Source organism: Leucoraja erinacea, chromosome 16 (assembly GCF_028641065.1).
Source record: "Leucoraja erinacea ecotype New England chromosome 16, Leri_hhj_1, whole genome shotgun sequence".
NCBI classification, from domain to species: domain Eukaryota; kingdom Metazoa; phylum Chordata; class Chondrichthyes; order Rajiformes; family Rajidae; genus Leucoraja; species Leucoraja erinaceus.
The window spans coordinates 43,730,497-43,750,353 of NC_073392.1; the positions used below are offsets into that span (position 1 = coordinate 43,730,497).

Sequence of the window (19,857 nt, forward strand, 5' to 3'; positions counted from 1 at the left end):
GTTGCCGCTGGATTTTCAACATGTTGAACATTTTCGGCATCCTGCTGCGACTATGACGGGTGGCGGCAAGTCGACGAAAATATCGCGTAAGTCGGACAGACCCTTAAAGGTCTTAAATTGAGGGAGGGTTGGCTTCAATAGTACAAGAAAGTAGATTGGGGACAGCTGTAAGAAAGAAAAACACCATCTAATCAGTGGGAGGCAGTTAAAAACATTGTGTATCAGGTAGAGCTGTAGCCTCACAGGACCAGAGACTTGGATTTGATCCTGACCTGAGTTGCTGTCTGTGGGTTTCCTCCTACATGGCAAGACGTGCGGGTTAATTGTCCTCTGTAAACTGCCCTGAATGTGTAGGGAGTGGATGTGAAAGTGGTATAACCTAGAACTAGCGTGAACGGGTGATTGAACTGAGTGGGCCAAAGTGCCTGTTTCCATGCTGTATCCCCAAAACTAAAACTAAAAACTAATTTAGTAAACGTTCAGGGTCAACATGTTCCTGTAAGGGACCTAAGCAAATTTAGTAGGATTAGGGAACCTCGGTTAACTAAGGAAATTGAGAGGTTAATCAGGAAAAAGGAATCATAGTCCTTTGAAGTTTATAGAAGCTATAGGAGACTTCTGAAGTAAGTAGCTAAGTGGCCAACAAAATTAAAGAGAATTCCAAAACATTTTACACAGTGCCCTCCATAATCATTTATGTATTTGCCTCTGTACTCCACAATTTGAGATTTGTAATAGAAAAAAATATCGTGGTTAAAATACACATTGTCAGATTTTAATAAAGGCCATTTGTATACATTTTGGTTTCACCATGTAGAAATTACAGCAGTGTTTACACATCGTCCCCCCATTTCAGGGCACCATAATGTTTGGGACACAAGTGTCATGTAAATGAAAGTGGTCATGTTTAATATTTTGTTGCATATCCTTTGCATGCAATGACTGCTTGAAGTCTGCGATTCATAGGCATCACCAGTTGCTGGGTGTCTTCTCTGGAGATGATCTGCCAGGCATGTATTGCAGCTTTTTTTGGGTGCTAGTCCCCTTCAGTTTTCTCTTCAGCATATAAAAGGCATGCTCAATTGGGTTCAGATCGGGTGATTGATTTGGCTACTCAAGAATTGACCATTTTTTAGCTTTGAAAAATTCCTTTGTTGCTTTAGCAGTATGTTTGGGATCATTGATCAATGATTCTTGCTGTACAATGAACCGACAGCCAATGAGTTTTGAAGCATTTGTTTGAATTTGAGCAGATAGGATGTGTCTATACACTTCAGAATTCATTATGGTACTACCATCAGCAGTTGTATCATCAATGAGGATAAGTGAGCCAGTACCTTCAGGAGCCATAAATGACCAGGCCATAACACCCCCACCACCGTGTTTCACAGATGAGGTGGTATGCTTTGGATACTTTGTTCTTGCCATCACTCCATAAGAACTTTTTCCCAGAACTGTGGTTGCTCTTTTAAGTACTTCTTGGCAAACTAATCTGGCCATCCTATTTTTGCAACTAACCAGTGGTTTGCATATTGCAGTATAGCCTCTGTATTTCTGTTCATGAAGTCTTCTGCGGACAGTGTTTATTGACAAATCCACACCTGACTCCTGTAGAGTGTTTCTGATCTGTCGGACAGGTGTTTTGGGGATTTTTTAAAATCATAGAGAGAATTATTCTGTCAACAGCTGTCGATGCCAGCCTTTGCGATTAGCACGCTCACCAGTGTTCTCTTTCTTCTTAATGATGTTCCAAACAGTTGATTTTGGTAAGTCTAGGCTTTGGCTGATGTCTCCAACAGTGTTATTCTTACTTCTCAGTCTCATAATGGCTTATTTGACTTTCATTGGCACAACTTTGGTCCTCATGTTGATAAACAGCAATAAAAGTTTCCAAAGGTGATGGAAAGACTGGAGGAAAGACTAGGTGCTGAGAGCTCTCTTATACCTGCATTAAGGAGGCATTTAAACACACCTGAGCAATTACAAACACCTGAGAAGCCATGTGTCCCAAACATTATGGTGCCCTGAAATGGGGGACTATATATAAACACAGCTGTAATTTCTACATGGTGAAACCAAAATGTATAAAAATGGTCTTTAATAAAATTTGATAATGTGCACTTTAACCACGTGATATTTTCTATTACAAATCTTAAATTGTGGAGTACAGAGGCAATTAAATAAATGATGGGTCTTTGTCCCAAACATTATGGAGGACACTGTAAGTATATTAAAGCAAGAGGGCAGCTAGGGAAAGAGTAGGGTCTCCCAGGGACCAGAAGGGAAGTCTTCGTCTGGAACCAGTGGATACATTTGGTGGCTTGAATTAATATTTCCCATCAATATTCATTTGGGAGAAGGGCGGTGAGTTGGGAGACCAATGCCTCTACTTCCTTAGAAGGCTTAGGAAGTTCGACATGTCCCCTACAACTCTCACTGACTTTTACAGATGCACCATAGAAAGCATTTTATCAGGTTGCATCACAGCTTGGTTTGGGAACAGCTACATGCAGGACCACAAGAAATTGCAGCAAATTGAGGAAGCAGCCAGATCATCATACAAAGTAATGTCTCTTCCATTGACTCCATTGAAACCACACGATGCCTCGGCAAGCCAGCAGCATAACCAAGGACGAGTCGCACCCTGGCCACTCCCTCTTCTCCCCTCTCCCATCAGGCTAAAAGGTATATGTGTGAAAAGCACACCTCCAGATTCAGGAACACAATCAAGTATATCAATATTCAGATGGCATAACATATCGTTTAACGTAAAAATTCCTAGGGCATGGTCAAACAACTTTTGACATTGGAACAAGCAATATTTGTTTTATACTTGTTTACTACAAGGTAAAAGTATGGTCAAAGAGGTGGCCTGCAAAGAGCATCCAACGGAAGGAGTGGAAAACACAAAATTTGCAGCAATGGTGTAAACTATATTCTGAACTCCGTATCTTCCCCTTTGCTCTATTTATTGTACTTGCGTTAGACTTGATTGTAATTTTATATGATATATATGATCTTCTTGGATAGCATTCAAAACAATGCTTTTCACTGTACCTCTGTAGGAGTGACAATAATAAACCTTAACCTAAACCATGGCTGCTGAAGGCCCACTGACTAAATGTACAATGATTAAAATCAAATATACGAAGGATGCCAGAATTTAATCTCCAATAACTGACAATCGCAGAAGATGGCAGAGATAGGATTGAATGAGTTCATGGATGAATGTGAAAACAAGTCTGGGAATATAAAATTGAGGCATGACTTAAATGGAACCTGATTTAGGACAATGAAGAAAATACCTCAGGCTAACTGTGATCAAAACAAGGGTAACTTCAGACAAATCAGGTTTGTAGCCCACAAATGTATGTAAGAATGGTTCAGATGAGCAACATTAAGGACCTGTAATTCGTCTGTCTGAGTGAAGGTGACAGAATGTGATACTGAAGCACTTCCCTGGGTCATCTATGATATCTTTCTCATAATCCACTTTAAGAAGTGCAGTGAAAAAATAATCAATTTTCTAACGTGCCACAATGTTCGCCTCCATTATTATTGCTTCTCAAACATCACCATTTTATCAACATTTTCTTCTAACCTGGAGTTTATACTTTTGGTGTTTCACAGACATAAACTGAATAGACTTAACTCGTCAAAATCTAACTGTCAGCCATTTTTTGGCATTACTAGCCATTTGAATATCATCTTTTATACTAACACATCCAAAGCTCTTAAATTAAAAAATTCCCTTCTTAACTTCTTGAAGTAAATCTTCACGATTCCCTTCTGTGCCAATACTTCTTGAAGTAAATAACAGCCTTTTCTCATAACTGAGAAAATTAGGCATTGTTCATAACTTTTCTGTGGCAGGTTCACATTGGAATGCACAAATGGCCAGAGTAACATTCAGGATGGTTGCTCGATGACATTAAGGACTTGCATTCCTCCAAAAGCCAGCAAATAAAGCTAGCAATGCACTTTCGGGTTATGAATATTCACGATTGGAGATCTGAAAAACGTTATAAATGTGCAAATGGCGGAGTTGTCTTCACAAACTCTGAATGAAAAATGTTTATAAAAAATGATTATGGCATGGGAGTGAAGGTGGATTATTGATGGATTGTGAGTGAGATCCCAACAGAGGAAATAGAGTGGAGTGTGAAGGGAACATAATCTAATTGGCAATATGTGACAAGAGACATTCCTCAGTGATCTGTTGTGTTTAACTTATTGCTGATAAATTAGGGGAAGGAATAGAGCGTACTTGGAGAAAGAAGAGAGTTATATATCCAAGTGGCTGACTCTATGGCAGAAGAGACAGAAAATAGAACATATGGAAGCACATGTAGGAGACGTGGATGAAAAATAAACTATGCCAGATGAAGTTCAATGTGGGTTAATGTGTCGTAACCACTTTGGACTCAACAGAGACAAATCTGAATATTTTCTGCATGATTAGAAATAAGGAACTGTTCAGCAGTCCAAATGGAAAATCATTAAAAGTTTGCTGGATAATTGCAGAAATCATACAAAAAGCTAAAGGATCTTTGCCATTATCTGAAGGGGGCCTGGATGCTAATAGGAGGAAGTCATGCTTCTTATTTATAGGCCCTTAGTCTAATTGTATGTTTAGTTTGGGTGCCACTCTTTATTATGGATATATTTTGAGAAATTGCAGCAAAGATTCACGGGAATCATTGATGGCCTTTAAGGATAAATTATATTGAATTGAATTGAATACATTTTATTCGTCAAATATGTATACATATAAGGAATTTGCCAGTGCATAATTCTAGCATCATGGAACATGGAAATAGACCCTTTGGTCCCCGCTAGTCTGTGCTGACCATCAAGCACTCATTTACACTAATCTTACACTGATCCCATTTCATTTTCTCCATATTTCCATTAATTTTCCCGGGTCTGCCACTCACCGACACATTAGTGGCAAATTACAGTGGTCAATTAACCGTAACATGTAGGAGAAAACCCATGGTGTCACAGGGAAAACATGTAAACTTCACATCGACAGCATCAGAGCTCAGCATTCAACTATTCTACCCTCCACACTGCTGTGCTGCCCAACTTATCTACCTTGCAAAGAAAAGTTGTGTAACATTTTATTAGGTTTCTCCTGGAGTGATTTAGAGTGAAAGATTTGACAGATAAATTGCTGAATCTAGTTCATCAATAAAGAGAAGCCAGCCAATTCAGCTAATTTTTGTAATTCTGTATTTCAAATCATTTAATTAATAACTTTCTTAAAATACAATTTTACTTTCAAATAATAATATACAGATGAACTTGTTGAAAAAGTTTAAGACTCTGCAACAATTTAGATGGACTAGGGTTTGACCACATTTAATGCTGGTTCTAAGACTGGAATTTATGGTCAGCTCAGCAGTTGGTTGTGCTTGCAACACTTTCCATGTATCAGCTGGGTTTCATTTTATAGGATTCAACAGATTTTAATCATATGTACATTTGCTGCTTTAATGTGGGTATGGTTACATTCAGGACACAGTATGTCAACTACATTTTATGATACATTCAACATTTAACTCTTAATACATTGCTTGTGTAATCATTTTGCAAATTAAATTGATGAATACGATGAAGAAAAATGCAAATTCTGGCGGACAAAAAGGTTTCTTCATTTTCAAAAATCTTCAGAAGAAATAGATATTCATAAACAGATTTTTCAGAAGATCAAAATGATTCTTGATATATTGTCCTTGAAGAAGATTTATTACAACTGTATTAGTTAATTGTATCGATATTTAAACAAAAATTAATGTAATTGCCATTTAACTCCAACCCCATGTAGTACTGTGTGCATAAATAAATATTTTAGCATATAGCGTGCATCATTAAGAAAAGAGGCAACTGCTGTATATAGAGAGGTCGCTGACCAAGAATAAACTGTGATTCTTTTGAGCTATGTTTATTGAGAGCTAACCGCACCTTATTATACCCCAATTTGAATGATAAGCAAAACACAAAGTGCTGGAGTAACTCAGCGGGTCACGCAACTGACTGCTTCGCTGACAGTCCAGCACTCCCTGTTTTGCTCAACATACTAGCATCTGCAGTTCCATGTGTCTCCAACTTGAATAATGCTAGATAATATGCAGGATAATTTTTTTAATAAGTGGTAAAATCAATAATAGCATTTGCTTTGTCAGCATTGGGGAAATGCGTCATAACCTGCTTTTTAATTGCTTGATTCGATTGCAGTATAGAAATATCTTACATGGTGTGACAGTTGGACAATATGTCCAGACTCTATCCATCCTCTGGATGAAAAAACATCTTCCCCAGATCTCCTCAAAATTTTCCATCCCTTAACCTAAAACTTATGCTCTACGGCTTTGTAAACCTCTGGCACAGACACATTTTACATGAAATTCTATCATATTACTATCTCTTTTCCCAGAAAGTCCTTTACAATGCAAATTAAAACACTTTGGCTCTGACTCAACTTACTTTATTGACATCAAAGTCATGATAGATGCCATATCAAGTCTATCATTTCATTAGCATGAATTGCATGTCCATGAATAATTGTGTTGTCATAATGACTATGTAGTGTCACTGGTAACACAGCTCTAGAAATCTGGGTTCAATCCTGTGTAGAATTTGTATGTTGTCCCTGTGACCACTCCTCCCCCATCCCAAAGACAGAGACGTCGGTAGGTTAATTGATCACTCTAAGTATGGGACTGATATAATCTGAGGACATGATGAAAAAATGGGGAGAATGAAATGGGATTAGTGTAACATGGGAGCTTGATTGTTGGTGCAGGTTCAGTGGATTGAAAGCTTGTTTCCTTGCTGTGTGACTCATGGGAGTGATAGAAGAGGAGTGGGGTGAGAGAGAGAATCAGCATAACTTTCAATAAAAGTGAATGTTTATATTCTTTTTGTTTTGCTGTGGCATTTTATGTTCCATGCATCAGCAGTATTGGCTGCATCCAACTGCTGTTCCTTTTTACCCACTTTGTAGATAATCTAACCTAGTCTAGTTTTGGCTTAACTCAGCTATCATGGATCTTCTGCAAACCACAATTAATTACTATATGCAGCAACTGTGCTAAATTGTGGCCATGGCCAAGACCGTGAAAAAGTGAAACCTTATTTTGGGTATTCATTGAATAGCTGAATCAGGAGAACAGAATTATACCTTGGTCATTAAATTCTTTTGAAAATCCATGTTCTGTGGCAGAATTCATTACCTTGGGTTATTTATTTAACAGCTGAATCAAGAAGGCATATGCCATACATTTCTATGATGTACAGGTGGTTCTACTATATCTGCTAGTTGTACTCTTAAGTAAGCTTGTGTTATGAGAAATTGTGTCGTATAGATAGTTGTCTCAATGGATGAAAGGGAGATTAGGGGCTAGTGAGTTTGAGACTCGTAATAACAACATTATTTTTCACATATAATTTAAAAAAATAAAGGCCTTTTCAGAAGCAATGTTAATTTTTGTTTTTGCAAGGCAAAATACCGGAAATCTCTATGTTGCATTGCATAATAGAGATTATCATGGCACAATAGACAATAGGTGCAGGAGCAGGCCTTTCGGCCCTTCGAGCCAGCACCGCTATTCAATGTGATCATGGCTGATCATTCCCAATCAGTACCCCGTTCCTGCCTTCTCCCCATATCCCCTGACTCTGCTATCTTTAAGAGCCCTATCTAGCTCTCTCTTGAAAGTATCCAGAGAACCGGCCTCCACCGCCCTGAGGCAGAGAATTCCACAGACTCACCACTCTCTTTGTGAAAAAGTGTTTCCTCATCTCCGTTCTAAATGGCTTCCCGCTTATTCTTAAACTGTGGCCTCTGGTTCTGGACTCCACCAACATCAGGAACATGTTTCCTGCCTCTAGCTGTCCAAATCCGTAATAATCTTACATGCCTCAATAAGATTCCCTCTCATCCTTCTAAATTCTATAGTGTACAAGCCCAGCCGCTCCATTCTCTCAGCATATGACAGTCCCCACCATCCCGGGAATTAACCTTGTAAACCTACGCTGTACTCCCTCAACAGCAAGAATGTCCTTCCTCAAATTAGGGGACCAAAACTGCACACAATACTCCTGGTGTGGTCTCACTGGAGCCCTGTACAACTGCAGAAGGACCTCTTTGCTCCTATACTCAACTCCTCTTGTTATGAAGGCCAACATGCCATTCACTTCTTCACTGCCTGTTGTACCTGCATACTTACTTTCATTGACTGATGAACAAGGACTGCCAGATCCTGTCGGCCCACAATGTCTATACTAGCCCTCTGGAAACCAGTACCTTCCGTCCCACTTAGTCTAGTATGTACTGTAAATGAAAAGACTGCACAGAATTGATGTCAATCTCTTTGATTTTACTATCCTCAAACCTATGATCTGAATGCCATCAAGACATCTTCAAGATTAAAATTAGGTTAAAATTTTCCAGCATCTGCAGTTCCTTCTTAAAATTAGGTTATTTGCTTTGCCAGCACAAAAACAGAATCATGCCATGTATTGGGAAACAGATGGATTGAGGAATCTGCAGCACACACAAAACAAACAAACATATCCTGACAGATCAGAGATAATAGGATTTGAGCCATGTGTTGTGTAAATTGTTTCACAAAGCTGGAGGAAATAGAGACTTTGTTCTTCAGTTTTAGAATCTGCAGCCAATTCTAGTTTCTCGTGATTTATGCATAGTACTGTAGGTTACTGTTGGTGTGATCGTATGTATCTTCACCAACTAGATGTTTTTGTGCACAATAGTTCCTTTAGCAAAGGGATATCCCTTGGTCCTCAATAGCCCATGAAATATGAAAACCAAGCCAGAAAACTGCCCAAAAGTGACTTCCAAGGCCCACTTTAATATTTAATTGCGACTTTGCACTCCTAACATATACGACAACCAGTGATGGTGATTGTACGTCAAAATACAAATACATTCTGAGAGAAATAGGTACAATTGTGACTATTAAATAATATAATTACGTTTCTAACTTTATTGAGTACTAATAGTCAAGGTATGTAACTTTAAATCCTTGGAAAACTAACTGAATATTTAATCTAGACTTAATGTGTGGATTATACGGTATTTATGGTAGCATTTTAAATTGGTGCCACTTTTTTTCTGATTGTATGAAACTTTTGGGAGAACTTAAGTTAAATTTAAGGCAGTAAGCCAATCCACACTATTGAGCTAATTCATAGTTTTTCTTCCTAAGAGATTCACTGTAAATTCATGTCACCAGCAAACAACCACTTGTATTCCAACTGATGATTAAAATGCTTTTGGTAGAGCTAACATACACATGGTAGTTTTAATGGAAATTCTATTTGGTCAAATGAAATCATAGTTGGAGAATGAGATGCCAAAGTTAATTTCACAATAGCCACAAATCTATCTTCCGAAGAACCTCCAGGACTTTCAAGATCCATAACTTAAGAAATGTTTACCAGATGTGGCAAAAGATTACTATCCTGCTTCTTCAAACCACTTAAGTGCATTTCTTGGCAGCAGATGTCAAATTCGACTTGCTTTCAAAGTATAGGTCAAATTATCTCATGTTTTAATTGCTAATTACTGGTTTATAACCAAATGGTTGTAAACTGGGAGCCAATATTTTCGGTGTTATCCGATTTGTTTGTCCTTTCATTAGATGGGCCTATGATGCTTTCTAAATAATATGTTATTGAATACGAAACCACAGACAAAGTATGACTTTCAAAAGGCAGCTTCAACATATAAACTCTTCTTCTTTCCCAGGAGAAATACCCTCAAGTTGTAAAGCTTCCAGAAGGATCAAGTGGGGAATATATGGTCCTTAAATGCTCCAAACTGACTGGGTAAGTCCTCTTTAATAGGTTGCAAGTGCAATTTGCTAATAGTTTGGAGTAACCATGGTACAATGAGCAGAGCTGCTGGCTCAAGGCACCAGGTTCAATCTTGACCTCAGGTACTGATTGTGTGGAGTTTGCACATTCTCAGTGACTGTTATTCCTCCAGATGATTCGATTCTGTCTTCCCAGAATCATGCACGTTGGTACATTAAATGACCACTGTAAATTGCCTTTAGTGCGTAGATGATTGGTACAATCTGAGGAAAATTGATGAGAATATGAGAATAAAAAATGGGATTCAGTTTAGGATTAGTGTTAATAGGTGAATGATCTGTTAGCACAGACTTTGTGGCCGAAGGGCCTGTTTCCAAGCTGCATCCCTCTTTCACTGTTTAACCACACAGTTGGTATTTTAGCATTAACATTATGGTGTGGTGCATATGTCGTGACATATACCTCAAACATACCACAAATTCTGTTGTCTGATAGAAAAACAGAGAACATTTTTCACACAGAGATTCAGATTCAATTTTAATTGTCATTGTCAGTGTACAGTACAGAGACAACGAAATGCAGAGAGTGGTGAATCTCTGGAATTCTCTGCCACAGAAGGTAGTTGAGGCCAGTTCATTGGCTATATTTAAGAGGGAGTTAGATGTGGCCCTTGTGGCTAAAGGGATGGAGAGAAGGCAGGTACAGGATACTGAGTTGGATGATCAGCCATGATCATATTGAATGGCGGTGCAGGCTCGAAGGGCCGAATGGCCTACTCCTGCACCTATGTTCTATGTTTCTACAGAGAACTTAAGGTGAAATCCAGGCAACAGCAACAAAGAGGGTAGAAAGAAAACTATTTGCAAGAGTCCATTTGCAAGAATCATTAAAATCAAACAAAAGATATTACCAGATTTGGACAAAGATGGGCAGCAGCAATTGAACTCTCAAGTTGATAATTGGCAATATAAATAGAGAAATAGCAGGTGTAGAGAATAATGACGAGTATATATATATATATATATATATATATATACACACACACAGTGCATTGAGAAAGTATTCAGACCCCTTCACTTTTTCCACATTTTATTACATTACAGCCTTATTCTAAAATTGATTACAGTCATTTTTTTAAATCATCAATCTATGCACAATACCACATAATATAAAGGCGAAAACAGGTGTTTAGTAATTATTGCAAAATAATTAAAAATAAATAACTGAAATATCACATTTACGTAAGTATTCAGACCCTTTGCTGTGACTCTCAAAATTGAGCTTTGGTGCATCGTGTTTCCATTGATTATCCTTGAGAAGTTTCTACAACTTGATAGGAGTCCATAAGTGGTAAATTAAATTGATTGGACATGATTTGGAAAGGCACACACCTGTCTATATAAGGTCCCACCATTGACAGTGCATGTCAGAGCAAAAAACAAGCCATGAAGACAAAGGAATTGTCTGTAGACCTCCGAGACAGGATTGTGTTGAGACACAGATCAGGGGAAAACATTTTTTGGAGCATTGCAGGTCCCAAAGAGCACAGTGACCTCCGTCATTCTTAAATAGAACTTTGAAACCACCAGGACTCTTCATAGAGCCTGGCCAAACAGAGCAATCGGGGGAGAAGGGCCTTAGGATAGAGACTTACTAACATGTTCAGGGAGGTGACCAAGAACCCAATGATCACTCTGACAGAGCTCCAGAGTTCCTCTGTGGAGATGGGAGAAACTTCCAGAAGGACAACTATATCTGCAGCACTCCACCAATCAGGCCTTTATGGTAGAGTGGCCAGACAGGAGCTCCTCAGTTAAAGACACACGACAGCCCACTTGGAGTTTGCCAAAAGGCACCTAAACAAGATTCCCTGGCCTGATGAAACCATGATTGAACTCTTTGGCCTGAATGCCAAGTGTCACATCTGGAGAAAACCAGGCACCGCTCATCACCTGGCCAATACCGTATCTACGGTGAAGCATTGTGGTGGCAGCATCATGCTGTAGGGATGTTTTTCAGTGGTAGGAACTGGGAGACCAGTCACGATTGAGGTAAAGATGAACGGAGCAAAGTATAGAGAGATCCTAGATGAAAACCTGCTCCAGAGCATTCAGGACCTCGGACTGGGGCAGACATTCACCTTCCAACAGGACAACGACCTAAAGCTCACGTCCAAGACAACGCAAGAGTGGCTTTGTGACAAGTCTGTGAATGTCCGTAAGTGGCCCGGCCAGAGCCCGGACTTGAACCCGATCGAACATCTCTGGAGGGACCTGAAAATAGCTGTGCATCGACACTCCCCATCCAACCTGACAGAGCTTGAGAGGGTCTGCAGAGAAGAATGGGAGAAATTACCCAAATACAGGTGTGCCAAGCTTGTAGCGTGATACCCAAGAAGACTTGAGGCTGTAATCACTGCCAAAGGTGCCTCAATAAAGTACTGAGTAAAGGATCTGAATACTTATGTAAATGTGATATTTCAGTTAGTTATTTTTAATTATTTTGCAAAAATTTCTAAACACCTGTTTTCACTTTTTTATTGTGGGGCTATTGTGTGTAGATTGCTGATTAAAAAAAATGAATTTAATCCATTTTAGAATAAGGCTGTAACGTAACAAAATGTGGAAAAAGTGAAGGGGTCTGAATACTGTCTGAATGCACTGCATATGCAGCAGGGAAAGAGGACAACATGCTTAATATTTGGCAGAAATAACGGTGAATATGGTTATCACCAAATTTAATATTAGTACAGCAGCAGTAAAGAAAAGACTAATAAATCTCTAAGTCCAGGTGGTTACCATCCTGTGGTTTTAAAGGAATACCCAAGTTATTTATTTGGAACATTCATTTACACTGGAAATTGTTCATGTTAATTTTAATAAGATTGAGAAGGGAAACTCTCTACAGAACTTCCTAATGTAAACTTCCAGGGGTATTTGATGAAACCTTTCCAAAGTCATTGTTAATTAAAGTTGCATTTCATAGAATTGTGCTCAAATTTATGGTCTGGCCAGGAAATAGAAAATAAATGATTGGTGTGAGTGAAAGTAGGTGTAAGAGGGATGTGGGATGTGAGTGTTGGCATCTACAAACATGTGTTGTATCAGCAACTACTCGCAGTATTGACAACTTAAATTATGCTTGAACCATACATCCAAGAGTAGACATGACAACAATGGTTGGAAATAATTTATTAATAGGTAGTTTAAGAAATGAATGGAAAAAACTGACAAAGAGAATGTCATCCATATTGGACATATAAAACAATCTTAGTGAGCACTTTGTGATTGTGTACGAGGATAACTTAAATATACGAATATATTCACACAATTTTAGAAAAATATAGGGAGATTGCATTGGAGCTTACAAAATTATTTTACGCGCTGGTCGGCTAGATACAGGGAAGTCCAGGTTCAGGAAATAAATGTATAAACTGATAAAAGATACATTTCTTCAGGCTGATGGTGTTGAACTTTTGGGGAACTGTGGAGGCTACCATTAGATTTATTAAAGATCACAGATCTTGATTTCTTGTCATTAGGAAAATCTGAAGATAGTGCTTGAAAACTGCATTGAGACAATCTTAACTAAAGAGAGGCTTGATGGCTAAGTTCTGCTCCTGTTTCTTAATTTTCAATGTAAACACTTTAGGACTACAAAAACTATGTGCAACTGCAGAAAATAATCAAATAAAAAGTCAGTGGGTTGCTGCGCTTCAGTGACAGAGGTTCAGAAAACAATAAAGGTAATCTACAGGTGTGCAATGTTCCTGTTGGGTCACATCTTAAGCACTATACTAACTCCATTCCTTAGAAAACATAATAATCTTGAAAGTAATACAGCTCACACACATGGTGCATTCCCTACATTATTATAGATTTAATTAAGGTGAGATATTACAAACTCTGATATTTTAATTAAATTCTTGGGAAACTATGATATAGTATGGGGAAAATCTGGGCTAGAAAAGAAACTTTCCACTGCTTAAATTATCTGTGGCTGAGTGTCTAAAAAAAAGACAAGCCTTTCAATAATCTGTTTGAAAAAATAGGGTATTATTTGGCATTTATGGAAAATAATTTTCCAAACACTTCATATATATTTGGAGTTCGGTCAAAGATCAGCAATTCAGTTAGAACATGACACTGTGATAAAGCAGCTAAGTATCCAACTTCTGTGCTTAAGTTCCCACAGTGGTAACTACAAATACGATTCAATCGTTGGTTTGCTGTGGTACTTTAAAATATTATTTCCACTATACATGTACTGATCTGACGATGTTAATTAAAATATCAATTTGCAAAAATGAGCAAGAGTTATTTTCCTTTACATATATTGTATCTTAAATGTAAGAAAAGACAAAGCAGCACTTCTGAAATCCCTTGAAACTTCATGCTTATGAATGTCTACAGATGAGTCCATACTAGGGGTTTTGCTTCCCTTTTCTTCCTCCATTTTCTCCATAATTGCATCTTTGCTATTTTCCTTACACTCCCAAGTTTCATATTTTATACTTAATTTGAATTTTAAAAATGTAGTTAGTGTTTTCATGTCTCGCTTGATCTCACCAATGTCAAAGAGAACACATTGGGATCGATTTAATAGTTGAGGTTGGGAAATTTTTCAAAGCCATCACATCTTCCTGATTTTTCCACTTTCTGCAGAGACCACTCTCTTTGTGACTCCTTGGTTTGCTTATCCCATCCCACCCAATGCTCCCCCTCCAGAGGTAATTTGCCCTACGAGTCCATACCTTCTCCTCACTCATTCCATCCAGGAACCTCAGCACCCGTTCCAGAGTTCACATCTCCCAACCTCATCTACTGCATTTGATGCTCTCAGTGTGGCATTCTTTACATCAGCAAGCCCCAGTTTAGACAAAGCAACTATTTCACTAAACACATGCGCTCAGTCCACCAAGACTCGCTGGATCTCCCAGCTGTTAACTCTTAACTCCCCTTCACATACTGACCTTCCTGTCCTGGACCGCTTTGCCAGAGGGGTCATCACAAACTGGAGGAATAGCATCTCATAATCCGCTCAGGCAGTTTACAACCTAACGGTATGAGCATTGAATGCTCCAACTTCAAGTAATACCCCCAACTGCACATTCCTCCCACCGCCACAGTCATCCTGTTCCTTTCCCCTCCTATACGCTCATCCCCGAGTCCCATGTTTCCCATTTATCACCCCACTTTCCTCTTCCCTTTCACCCAATATCCATCCTTCAGGCTTTACATTTCACTCCGAGTCTCTTCCTCCACCCAGTCAATCACCTCACCTGTAACCACCCATCACTTGCCAGATTTTTGCTTCACTCCTTCACCTCTTTTCCAGCTTTCTCTCCCCTACTGCTACAATGTGAAGGGCCGGACCAAAACCTCACCTCCACAAATGCTGCTCAACCCGCTGAGTTCCTTGTCTTGTTTTTCACTGAATAAACCACTTTGTTTTTTTTTTTAAATCACTGCAAAAAAACAGAACCAGGGGCCACAGTTTAAGAACCAGAACAAGGGGCCACAGTTTAAGACCAGAACCAGGGGCCACAGTTTAAGAATAAGGAGTAAGCCATTTAGAACGGAGATGAGGAAACACTTTTTCTCACAGAGAGTGGCGAGTCTGTGGAATTCTCTTCCTCAGAGGACGGTGGAGGCAGGTTCTCTGGATGTTTTCAAGATAGAGCTAGATAGGGCTCTTAAAAATAGGGGATATGGGGAGAAGGCAGGAACGGGGTACTGATTGGGGATGATCAGCCATGATCACATTGAATGGCGGTGCTGGCTCGAAGGGCCGAATGGCCTACTCCTGCACCTATTGTCTATTGTTAAAGCTTGTTTATCTAAATCATTAAGTTTTATAATTTTCAATTAATGAAAAGATGATGTGCACCAAATGTCTCAGGCTTCCCATCTCCCACCGGATCAACTACAAAATCCTGATCCTCACCTACAAAGCCCTCCACCATCTGGCCCCCCCATATCTCACTGATCTCCTCTCCCCCTACCAACCCTCACGGTCCCTCAGATCCACATCAGCCGGTCTCCTCTCCATCCACAAGTACAACCTCCGCACTTTTGGGGACAGAGCCTTCTCCAGGGCAGCTCCCAGGCTCTGGAACTCCCTCCCCCAACTGATCCGCAATTCAGTGTCCCTCACCATCTTCCAGTCCCACCTCAAGACCCATCTCTGCCTATCCTTAGCCCCACATCCCCCTCCCTTTTCATCTGTGCATTAATTGCCTCATATTGTGTTTTGTATTGAATTCTGTCTTTACTTTGTGTACTAGTCATGTCTCTACTATTTATTTCATTCCCCTTACATGTTTTTCCTTACCTGCAAAATTTTTGTAAGATGTCCTTGAGACTCTTGAAAGGCGCCCATAAATAAAATTTATTATTATTATTATTAAATGGTCTGGTGTTCGTGTTGTTTTGATTAGCTCTACAAAGGAGCTTTGCAAGCTCTCTCTCGACAAAATGTTAATACTTTTCAGATGTTAATATAGCTTATCTCGTGGGCATTGCATTTTCCACTGCTCTCCAGTCACTAATAACTGGTCCAAGCCTACGTATTTCTGACTGTTCTATGGAAACCTGCTGGCCAAGTCCTCCACACGAGCCTGCTTGAATGGCCACTGCATGAGAAAATCATTTTTTACACAGGGAGTGGTGAATTTGTGGAATTATCTGCCACAGAAGGTAGTTGAGGCCACAGTTAATTGGCTATATTTAAGAGGGAGTTAGATGTGGCCCTTGTGGCTAAAAGGATCAGGGGGTATGGCGAGAAGGCAGGGATGGGATACTGAGTTGGATGATCAGCCATGATCATATCGAATAGCAGTGCAGGCTCGAAGGGCTGAATGGCCTACTCCTGCACCTATTTTCTATGTATCTATCCAACAGAACACATGCCTGCATGTCCTACCAGCTACTCTAGTAGATGGATATGTAGTACATCCCATTCAATTGAATGGAACAGCTTTACCCTTCAGTTAGATTAATTAATTAATTTGTTGTAATATTAAAACATGTATTCAATGGATTTAATTACAATGTTTAAAATAATAACTGACCTTCAGAGGATCTTAAAACATTTCAAAGGTTTTTGACAGCAGTGATGAATAACAAGGTCAAGAAAGCAATGTGCGTGGGAGAGGGTTGTTTCGGAATGGCCTAAGATAATCAAAGCCCTCAGTCGCAAGGCCTCCACAATAACAGAAACCATGAGAGTGCCAAGCACTGCCATAAGCTCAGGATTGAGGAGCACTTCAACAATAACTCCGACCCCCGACGCATGTGGCAAGGCATCCAGGCCATCACGGACTACAGACCCTCCAACACCACCCCCACATCCAGCGACGCCTCCTTCCTTGAGGAGCTTAATCACTTCTATGGCCGCTTCGACAGGGACAATCTAGAGACAGCCATCAAGGCTGTGCTACCTGCCGATCACCAACCCCTCACACTCACCCCCTACGACGTATACGTAGGACTAATGCACGTAAGGCTGCTGGCCCTGACGGCATCCCCGGGCGCGTGCTCAGGGCCTCTGCTGCGCAGCTGACAGACGTCTGGACTGACATCTTCAACCTGTCACTTGCCCAAGCAGTTGTCCCCACTTGCCTTAAAACCACCTCCATCGTGCCAGTGCCAAAACACTCCACTGCGGCAAGCCTCAACGACTTCCGCCCAGTTGCACTTACCCCCATCATCACCAAGTGCTTCGAGAGGCTGGTCCTTGCACACCTCAAAAGCTGCCTACCCCCCACACTGGATCCCTATCAGTTTGCCTACCGCAAGAACAGGAGTACGGAGGATGGAACGGCATCTTCACTCTGCCCTCTCCCACCTCGACAACAGAGACACTTACGTAAGAATGCTGTTCATCGATTACAGCTCAGCATTCAACACCATTATACCATCAAAACTGATCACCAAACCCGGTAACCTGGGCATCGACCCCTCCCTCTGCAACTGGATACTGGACTTTCTAACCAACAGACCCCAGTCTGTGAGGTTAGACAAGCACACCTCTTCAACCCTCACCCTGCACACCGGCGTTCCACAGGGCTGTGTGCTGAGCCCCCTCCTCTACTCCCTCTTCACCTATGACTGCACACCTGTACATGGTACTAACACCATCATCAAGTATGCAGATGATACAACGGTGATTGGCCTCATCAGCAACAGCGATGAGTTGGCCTACAGGGAGGAGGTCCAGCACTTAGCAGCATGGTGCGCTGACAACAACCTGGCCCTTAACTCCAAGAAGACCAAGGAGCTCATTGTAGACTTCAGGAAGTCCAGAGGCGGCACGCACACCCCCATCCACATTAACGGGACGGAGGTGGAATGTGTTTCTAGCTTCAGGTTCCTGGGAGTCAACATCTCCGATGACCTCTCTTGGACCCACAATACCTCTACTCTGATCAAGAAGGCACATCAGCGTCTCTTCTTCCTAAGGAGACTGAAGAAGGTCCATCTGTCTCCTCAGATCCTGGTGAACTTCTACCGCTGCACCATCGAGAGCATCCTTACCAACTGCATCACAGTATGGTATGGCAACTGCTCTGTCTCCGACCGGAAGGCATTGCAGAGGGTGGTGAAAATTGCCCAACGCATCACCGGTTCCTCGCTCCCCTCAATTGAGTCTGTCCAAAGCAAGCGTTGTCTGCGGACTGCTCTCACCCCAACCATGGACTGTTTACCCTCCTACCATCCGGGAGGCGCTACAGGTCTCTCCGTTGCCGAACCAGCAGGTCGAGGAACAGCTTCTTCCCGGCGGCTGTTACTCTACTCAACAACGTACCTCTGTGACTGCTAATCACCCCCCCCCCCCCCCCCCCCCCCCCCCCCCCCCCGGACACTTATTATTATTTATTCAAATCATGTGCTATGTCGCTCTTCCAGGGAGATGCTAAATGCATTTCGTTGTCTCTGTACTGTACACTGACAATGACAATTAAAATTGAATCTGAATCTTGAATCTGAATCTGAGGTTGCTTCTTGTATATATGGAACAAAAATACCAGAGGAAGCTTGTCAGAATAAGCAGGATCCAGGCCATGATTGGAAAGTTCTTAAGCACCAACCACCTATTTTTTCCCCTTTCTCACACAGGATTGAACTCAAGATTTTCTGGAAAATACTTGTAAGCGAAGAAGGAGTTGTTACTCCAGTATTGGATCTCCTGACAAAAATACCAACAGAGGGTAAGTGTCCAAAATCAAAATGACTGATAGGAATCATTGTATTACTACATTGACAATATGTCATAAATATGTCCCTGACCACCAGGGGGCACCGCACGAGGGCAGCCTCGCCAATAGATCTGTCTTTTTTAAAATATTTTTTAGTGTTTGAAAAGTTTGTGTTAATGTTCTCTGGTTTGCTTTATGTGAGGGGGGGGGGGGGGGGGGGGGGGGGCATAGGGGAAACGTTTTTTTCTCCCCAATCTCTTACCTTGCCAGAGATAAGATTGTTTTCCGAATCGTATCTCCGGTTGCTATGCGGCCTGACATCATGGAGCTGGAGGCCTTGCCCGGGACTGACTTTGAGCCCCACCGCTGGGACGTGGACTCACCATCAGAGCCAATCCCTTGCCTGGAATCAATGCTCCAACCATGGCGTGCGGATTTCAACGGAAGTTGGGAAGCTCCAGTCGCAGGTTTCGACCAGCCCCAACCCGGGGTCAATCGGCCAGCACGGGGGAGCGAAGATTCTTCTTCGATGCAGGAGCTTGATCGGCCCGAATGCTGCCGGCTACAAGAGCCAAGTTTGTCCCATCAACAGAAGGCTCGAGGCCCCCGACCGCCGGAGAACAATGAAGGGAAGAGATTGAATTTCTTTTTTTGCCTTCCATCAGTGAGGAATGTGGATGTTCATGTTAAAATGTATTTTGTGTTTTGTTACTTTTTAATGGTATGACTATGGCAAATCAAATGCCTCGTATGTTGCAAAACATACTTGGCTTATAAAGTATGATTATATTATGATTAAATAATTCCAACCA

General features: G+C 40.9%; 1 protein-coding gene across 1 annotated transcript in view; it reads left to right on the top strand.

The window, feature by feature from the left end:
- The window catches only part of cenpp (centromere protein P), a 287,161-nt gene that overhangs the window by 265,077 nt on the left and 2,227 nt on the right, over window positions 1-19,857 (top strand). Inside the window, exons 7-8 of the mRNA XM_055648278.1 lie at window positions 9,779-9,858; window positions 18,966-19,057. Coding sequence (XP_055504253.1) covers window positions 9,779-9,858; window positions 18,966-19,057 — 172 coding nt within the window. The remainder of the gene's footprint in view (window positions 1-9,778; window positions 9,859-18,965; window positions 19,058-19,857) is intronic.